The 8914-nt window shown below is 39.9% G+C and overlaps 1 protein-coding gene across 1 annotated transcript in view; it reads right to left on the reverse strand.

Moving 5' to 3' along the window:
- Positions 1-224: 224 nt before the first annotated feature.
- Positions 225-8914, reverse strand: part of FAM184B (family with sequence similarity 184, member B) — a gene marked incomplete at its 5' end in the record, with an annotated part of 13562 nt that continues 4872 nt past the window's right edge. The window contains 5 exons of the mRNA XM_010148778.1: positions 225-339; positions 4482-4666; positions 5093-5205; positions 6289-6442; positions 7225-7437. Coding sequence (XP_010147080.1) covers positions 327-339; positions 4482-4666; positions 5093-5205; positions 6289-6442; positions 7225-7437 — 678 coding nt within the window. The remainder of the gene's footprint in view (positions 340-4481; positions 4667-5092; positions 5206-6288; positions 6443-7224; positions 7438-8914) is intronic.

Raw genomic sequence — 8914 nt, forward strand, 5'->3', positions numbered from 1 at the left:
GGACTCCCACTTTCTTGACTTATCTTCTAATTCTTTAAGTCTGTACAAAGAAAGAATGCAGACCAGGAAAAACTTCCTCAGACCAGGTTCAAGAGATACCTGAGCTGTACTCTGCCCTAAATTCCAAGCCTCAAATACAGGGACATAGTCAGGCCCCTCTGATAAAACAGCATTTTTAAAAATGGGCATCTATACATGGATTACATGTAAGTTTAGTATGCTGTGGAGTTCCAAAATAAATTGCCACCAGGGTTAACCCACCATACCTGTCCAGTGTAAAATCCAGCCCCTGGTGTAAAACACTAACAGGTTTGCACATCACATTGCTAGCCCCGTTTCCTACAGAAAAAAACCTGTGTCACTGTACCTACGCATATCTGTACTCTCATCTATTTGTTCTCTTTCCTGACTTTAGAATCCACAGGCTAATTCCAAACATATTTGATACAGACCTCAGAAATACTCAATTCCTGTAACTTCCATGAAAGAAAGGCTTGGATATGCATGCTGCTTTAGTGAACCCTCCAAGTCAAAGCCTGTAGTGCAAGTTCAGCTCTTTAAGTGCCCTAATTGAAAAAGATTCAAATGAGAACTTTCACTTTCTTAGGGATGGTGCAGAAACATAAATCTGATTGACCCATGAGAAAACAAGTCATTATTTCATCAGCCAAGCCCATGAATTTCGCTGCTTGCAAAACTGAGTGCTATGAAGTTCACCTGCCATCCTGAGACATGTATTACAGAATACAAACCAGCATTTTGTGGGGTTTTGCTGGCGAGGGCAGACATTTTTGCGAGGGGACAACCCCAGTTCTATATTCTCAATCTAGTGCATCTCAGCGTTTAGATAAAAAGATAAACGTTAACATCTGAATGGTTTGAGACCTGCTTACATCCAAGCAGGTCTCTCTTTAGGACCTATGATGGACAGTTAGGATAAGAGAAAAGGACAAGGGATATATATAATCACAGGGATTATTTCTGAAGGGCCTCTCCTGTACAACTGATGCGCCACAGAAGTACTAAACTCCACAGGGGGATGCAAAGTGCATTTATTTACATGCTTAGTGTGGGCTGTCCTGGGAAGTTTGCAAGGGAGTGAGAATAAGCAAGAGCTTAACCCCAAAAACGCCACTCTGCTGAACAAAATTAAGTACAAGGTCATGGATCAAGACCTCTGGTGTCATGCGATCTGTGGCAAAGATCATTTTGCACTTCATAAAACTGCAAGATGCTAAGTGCAGGTTTTAATTTAGCATTGTAAAACTATATATAGTGCTTTACATTAAACAATAGTTCTGTCTGCAAAAGAAATACAATTCTATTTCAGCGCTTATAACAGTCTACCTATGAGTAATAAAAAAATCCCCTATACATATTAAGAGCAGTGTTTTCAAACAGAACTCATTGCCAGTATGAGCCAGAGATTATTTAAATGACTTAGTCTCTAAGGAGAAGATCTTTGCTTGGAGATGGGCCCAAGTGCTGCTGAAATCAGACAGTATCTTTTCAATTTCCTTACGGTGATCTTGTTTCAGTATGTCCAGCTCTTTTTTATGCTTGATTTTGAGGTCTTCTACCAATACCCTTTCATTGGTATTAAAATATGTCTGAATTCTCATGTTTCAATACTAGTTTATTATCATTGATCAAAGCATGCAGTCTTGAGGACTTTTGTTGACCGCACTACTGGGTACAGCTCTGGGCTTCTGCTGACTGATTTGAGTTTTGAAGCATCAGCTGCAATCTGAAGCAGAACCACACTAACACTGAGGAAGTGGAAAACTATTTGGAGATGTACTTGACCTTCAGCCCTCAGGAAAGAGGGTCTATTCTGCAGAATGATGCTATTGATATTCTGTCTAAGGTTAGTTTGTACATCAGTCTTCACAGTCAAACATGACAACAGAAGTGCCACAGGAGCTCACTTCTTAAGTCAGCAAATAATTAAGCAAAATTATTTTGAAATCTCTGGGATTTTGACATGAAGCTCTGCTGCTGTATTTCACCACATCATGGCACCAGAAACATTTAATACTGCCTACCACCATCCTAAAAATACATATATATTTTTTTAAAGTGAAGGTAAAAAACGTTATAAAAATGCCTTTAACTGCACCATTTGCCTTTAACGGGCAGTATATTTTGCAAGATACTATTTGATTAACACTGTCAATTGAAAACTAAAAAATACCTCACATTTTTTTAAACCTAGCCATAACATTGTTTTCTGGTACCAACCCCAAAATCAATAGACACCTACTGAAGAATCAGTTAGCTTGTTGCCTTGTGTTTGCTGATGTTTTGTTAAACCTAGGAGAAACATTTTCATTAACTCAATGCAGAGCCCATGCTCTGTTGTTTACTGATTAAAACAGAGATGTCAAAACTCAGCAGATCAACAACTGTAATTTTCACAGAAGATATTGTTTGCATTTTTTTAATGTATTTCTAAGCCCCTTTCACTTCTTTCTGAAATGCTTCAGGGAAGGCCAAAAGGCTCACAAAAGGTTTCTGCCCTTGAAATTTGAAGACAGCCATGGGAGTGATGATTTGGCACTTGGCACAAAGTAAGAAGCAGAAGAATCAGAGTAAAAATGGGAGCAGAATCCTTGAAATGGATCTTCAGAGGTAGAGTAACAGCTGTCCTTCAGAATAGCCATACTGGGCCTTGTCCTCTCTTTCCATTAAAAAATCCTAATCCTTTTGAAAGGTTTATGTAGTGGAGGTGGAATTCACACAATTCAAGAGGATGGAAATGGGAATGATTACTGCAGGCAGATTACTGTTTTCACTTACTTGGCAACAGTAGGAAGAGTAGTTCTAAATAACCGGTTATAAAAATTTGGCACATGCAAATCCCAAGCCACTATCAGCTTTCAAATCAGTAACAACTGTATAGCATAAGACAAAGTCACTGTTGTTAAGGTATCAGTAAAAAAGCCATTATTTATGTGTACCCACCAACTTACCTAGTCCCCTACCCAAATTATTAGTCCTGCAAAAGCAAAACAAGAGCTGGAAGTTAGTGTTCCAGATCTTCCATGCAGTGATTTCAGCGCAGCCTGTATGAGGTGCCTAGGACCTTTTGAGCTCTTTTGCTCTACCTCCGGTTATTTGAAGGATTTCTCCTTATGTAATTTCCATTAATGCTTCCTTCTCAATGCTTACTGTAGTAGAGCTACACTATCTATCCCCTGTGAAGATTATCCTCCAGCCCAGCAGCTTTAGGATTTGAGGCCTTTTAGACCTCCTCACTGACATGCGAATAATTCTTCTCTTCACGAACAGAGGCTCTAAATTCCTTCAAGGTAGCTGGAGGGCACCGATGAAACTCTCTGGTTTGCAATTCTTTCTGTTGATCTTGCTTCGAAAGCTTGAAATGAAAGTCACTTTCAAGTAACTCTCCAAAGAGTGGAAAGAGGGGAAAAAAAAAAGTTTCTTTCTCATTCTTTAAATAACTGCTGACTGGTAGGAATTACTCTGCCACTCTGACCGTCTGCTGAGAGACACTGTGTCCCTTGAGTGCTTTTCTCTAGATTATATAGGACATAATTTTAAAGATTCCTTTAAGGTTATACTCTTCAGAAATCCTTTTATATATACAGCTTGAGCAGTTAAGGGCATGCATTCTACACCGCTGCAGAAATTAACTGAAAGTTTCCCATGCACCAGATCCCGCAATCTCTCCGCAAAAAGAACGTGTTAAGCATGATCATACAGAAATTTCAAAGGATTCAACAGCCATACAAATGCACTGGGCAGCTAATACCAGTCTTGTCTCCCTTGTAAAAGGTAAGTCCTGCACTTTTTCTGTAGGCAAATGGGAGGACTGCTATTCCTGCAACGCAACACATGCTCCGAGCCTGTGGCTACACTCAGGGGATGTTGTCCGCCTACAAGACAGCCAAGGCTTCCTGTGCCCTGAGAGCATACTACAGCTCCAGGCTTCATCTGCCAGAGGAACTGCCAGTGTCTGCAATCACTGCTCTTACTCCCCCAGTGTACAGCTGGCTGTTAACAGCCAAAGCAAAGTCTCACAGAGCACATAACTGCCTTCCCAAGTGTCCCCTTTGGAGTTAATAACCCATTGGTTTCAGCTACAGAGAGTATGTATGAAAAATGGGTATTTATTCTCAGAGACTTCTATGGATTTTTATTAGCTTTTGGGTGAGTTTGGGATTTATGACTTCTAGTGCCTTTCAAAGGCTGATATTATGCAGACTTCCCCAGGTCACTGCTGTGGGGCTACACAGGACATACTTCTCCGTGACATATAAATGCAACAGTTAGTTCAAATGCTTTTATTAGAGCTGGAAAGAAATGTGAAATGAACTACTACTTCTGCAAAACTCTTACCCTCTAAAATTAGTACTTCAGAAAGAAGAGATTCTGACACTCATCACATTTAGAACAACGCTGATGTTGGTATTATTACTGGCTCTCTAGATAGCCCTGTGAAGTGTGAATTTAAGGCAAACCTTCTGTGCTGTTTGTCCCTATCCTGAAGCTGTGCAGCTTCTTGCTTCTGCGACTCCAACTCATCACTGAGTAGCTCCATTGTGTCCTTCAAAAGCAAATTCTCTTTCTTGAGTTCGGAAATTTCACTCTGACTTTTTTCCAGTTCATCATGAAGAGATCTGATCTGGCTCTGGCTACTTCCTTCCTAAGAAAAAGGCCAAACTTAGTTATTCAAAGCCTCTTATTATTTAATGTGAAGATATCACTGGAATTGTGTGCCTTGAGTTTTTGTGAACTGATTTTTCAATTATATATGCAATTCTATGACCAAGACAAACTCTGTGATCAAAACTTCCTAAACATATTTCAGTCTCCATAAAAGTTATTTTAGTGCAACATGCATTCATACACTCACTTACGTTGTAGATTCTGGTCTTTACATGGAAATAGCCTGCCCACAGGGAAAAGATGATAAACCATGGTAACATTCTGAAGTGTGACATAAGGGAAGGAAACCCATTCCGTTTCTGTAAGACACTCTGTACACATTCCTAATCTCTCTCTCGAGAAATGTGATACTACTGCTTTTGCAAAACATGACATGGCATGCAAGTAGGAACTGGATTCTTGCCTGTTGCTTCTTCAGTGTCCTCACACTCCTCAGCTCCATTTGGAGTTCTGCTATTTGTTTCTTGAGATTAGTGCACGATGTCTGTTGCTCAGAGAGTTCCATCCTTAGAGATCCTAGTAACAATCAGACAGACAACCATCATGGCAGTCAGAGGCCAGCTGGATGGGGAACATAGATCTAGGCAGTGTAGATGAACACATTAATGCATGAGATTTTGTTTTGTTCTTCAACTCCTTCACCATTAAGTATAATAAACACTCCGGTACCAAAGTCAGGCCTCCCATTACTAGAGAAGTAACTCAGTTCATAGAATCATAGAATCATATTTGGTTTGGGTTGGAAGGGACCTTAAAGCCCATCTAGTCCCACCCCCCCTGCCATGGGCAGGGACACCTTCCACTAGACCAGGTTGCTCAAAGCCTCGTCCAGCCTGGCCTTGAACACTTCCAGGGATTGGGCATCCACAGCTTCTCTGGGCAACCTGGTCCAGTGCCTCACCACCCTCTCCAGGAAAAACTTCTTCCTGATATCTAATCTAAACCTCCCCACTTTCAATTTAAACCCGTTACCCCTTGTCCTGTCACTACAGGCCCTTGCAAAAAGTCCCCCCCCCAGCTTCCTTGTAGGCCCCTTCAGGTACTGGAAGACTGCAATTGCAGTTGAGCAATAGGAAGAAGATACGGAGCTACAATAGCAATGATTCCACATTGGAATCAGGAGGTAATTCTGTGGCATTTGTTTTAACTTTTATAGATGAGCTTTAATAACCCGAGTTCAAACACGGAGGTATTACAGATCCTCCTAATGCAGTGTTCTGTTTGGTTCTGAACAGTTTAGGGAAGTTTCTAAACTGACTAAAATAATACGTATGGAGCAACTGATCTCCACTGCTGAACTCGACAGAACAGGTATGAACCACATGTAATAATTCTTCAGCCACACATATTAACTACAGGATTCCAATCTGATATGCCTGCTATTGCATACTTGACTGCTGTACACCAGACTACTCTCCCAGCAGCATTCTACTGCTGACAGCTGAGAGCTAGATTAACAAAGTGTGTATTGCTGAAATTGCAGGGTATGGAAAAGGATAGTCACAAAGACCTGAATTCCCAGAAGATGGGAAAGAACAGTCAGTGCTTCTCAGCAGATAATTAAGCAGTAGGAGCTGTGCATGACATGAGACGTTATACCTAGCAATAGGGTTTGCTTCTTCTGCATCTGGTCCAGTTCATCATGTAATTCTTTCTTTGCTTTCTCTTCCAAGGCTTGAATTTCCAGCCTATGAGACTGATGTTGGATCTTGAAAGTCTCATTAAATTCTTTTTTCAAACGTTCTTCTGCCTCCTGTAAGCAAAAGCGCCCCCCCCAAAAAACCCCGAAGTAGTTGGGTTTTATTAAAGCTGGGATTTTATTCTGAATATATAAACAAGATATTAAATTCTACTTAGCATGGTGTTACTAGTTTTATAAGGAGGTAGATACCAACAGGGACATCGGAACTCCATATCACAATCACAGTCTGTATTTTTAAAGTTGATTTTTTTTCCTCAAACAGCAACATTCTTTAGAACCTGAATATATTGCATTAACGTTTTGTCACTGAAATAAATCCACTTGAACCTTCACAAGCTTTGGTTATCCACTTACAGAATTAATTTCTTGAAGGTATCTAGGGCAATACACACCATTGTACATGTCTATTATACTTCTTTTAAAGTATTTATGCATAAATTAATAATGGATGAAAAGGAATAAAACTGAGTCCTGTTAATAATACACTTAGGAATTCCCTTGTATTTCTGAAGCAAGAGCACAGCTAGAGGAGCCTGTATTCATCGCAGCCTAATTGTAGAGGGTAGGTTATGCTGCTTTATGAAACTGTTTCCTTCACACTGTGGCCTCAGTTCAAATGTTAAAATTAAAAAAAAACCCAAACCAAACCCAAAAAAAAAACCCCAAACAACCTGAAGATGTTGAGGTTTCAAAATCATGGCATAATTCATTATGTGCAACACTGGCAACCCATCATTAAGATGAGATAACTGAGGTTTGATAATTGGCTCTAGCTAATATGGTTTATCCCACAAATGCAATTTTTTTTTCCCACTAGTATGTTGTAAACTGACCTTGAGTTCCTGATTCTTGCTTTTCTCCAACATGTTTAAGACTTTTTGATGTGATGCCTCCAGCTGCAGTTTAACATTCTGGTTTTCTTTAATGGTGTTTTGAAGATCCTGCAAAAGCTTCTCTTTTTCTTTGTTGGACTGTAGATTATGCTTCTTCAGTGACTCCTTGAAATTATTTGCTTGTTGATCGAGTATTTGCTTCAGCTGAGCCACCTTCCAGAAAAGTAAATCAGGAGGATAGGATTAATGGCTGCATTCACAATGGAAAGGAATTATGTAAATTTGAGTACATTTTATGAACTTGTGTCCCTCTGTGAAAAATAGCAAGGTGCTTGTTTCGTGCAGGGATCTCTTTTTTTCCAGTGAAGAATGATTTCCCTTTTGCATATACTGTCTGTTGCCCATCAAGTACATTTCTTACATTATTTCTTTTCAAATCGTCTCGATCTCATACGTACAATCCATAGCTCAAGTGGCACAAGAATTATGGCACAAACCAGGAGGCAGGCCTAAGGCTGCTTTTATTGTCATCCTGGAGATGTAACACTGCAGAGCCCATTTATATAAAGCAGTAGATTAGAAACAAGAATTCTGCACATCATGCTTCAGATTTGTTTTATTTTCTCCCTTCCCGCACCTTAATTACTAAATACAGTAGACGTGCCTATAATGGCTGACACAAAAGTAACAAAAAGTACCTGTTCATATGAATAACTTGGTGGGGAAGGAAGGAAGAGTCTGTTCTCTTTTCTATTTGGTAGGTTTTCTAAACTTTCAGCAAAAATTTGTATTTGCCCTCCATCTTAAATTTGCTATTCCAAACATCATAGCTGTGAAATTCTGAAAAACTGCCTTCTGCACAGAAGGAACATGCATAATTAGTAAAGCCAATTAGCATTTTTGTTGTTGTATCTGGCTTCCAAGTCTGCTTTTTTGCTGTGCCATGCCTCCTGCAAAATCTTTGTGTCTCTCACCTTTTCTGTTTGGGAGCATGTGAAGGAGGATGCTGTGTTTTCCAATTTTTATATACATGTATTTTCTAGCCTTAGGGAAAAGGAATTCAAACTATGAAATGAAGAAGTTTGCTTCCTTAGAATTTCATGTGACTTTAAAGGATTCAAATGATGTTATACACACCTGCAAATTGGGTATGATGCAGATTATAAACAGTGACTCCATCCTATTCTTTCCTCTACACTAATAGGTTCTTTTTCTCTTCTTCCATGTTGCCTTCACTGTAGCTTTAGCTAGCTATTTACTTGTAACTTCAAATGGTTCTTTAGGATGCAGCACCACAAAAGCTGGATGAAGATTTACTAAGTGAGTGTCGTGGTTTAACTCCAGCCAACAGCCATGTACCATGCAGCTGCTCGCTCACCTTGCCTCCCAGGTGGGATGGGGAGGAGAATCGGAGGAAAAGACAAGGGTTGAGATAAGAACAATTTAATAATTAAAAATAAATGATATAATGATACTAATTGTTTTTAATTTTTGGGGGCCTACAAGGAAGCTGTGGGAGGGACTTTTTTACAAGGGCCTGTAGTGACAGGACAAGGGGTAACAGGTTTAAACTGGAAGTGATTTAGATTGGATATCAGGAAGAAATTCTTCCTGGAGAGGGTGGTGAAGCACTGGAACAGGTTGCCCAGAGAAGCTGTGGATGCCCCATCCCTGGCAGTGTTCAAGGCCC

This window comes from Eurypyga helias, unplaced genomic scaffold (genome assembly GCF_000690775.1).
Source record: "Eurypyga helias isolate BGI_N326 unplaced genomic scaffold, ASM69077v1 scaffold49073, whole genome shotgun sequence".
Taxonomy (NCBI): Eukaryota; Metazoa; Chordata; class Aves; order Eurypygiformes; family Eurypygidae; genus Eurypyga; species Eurypyga helias.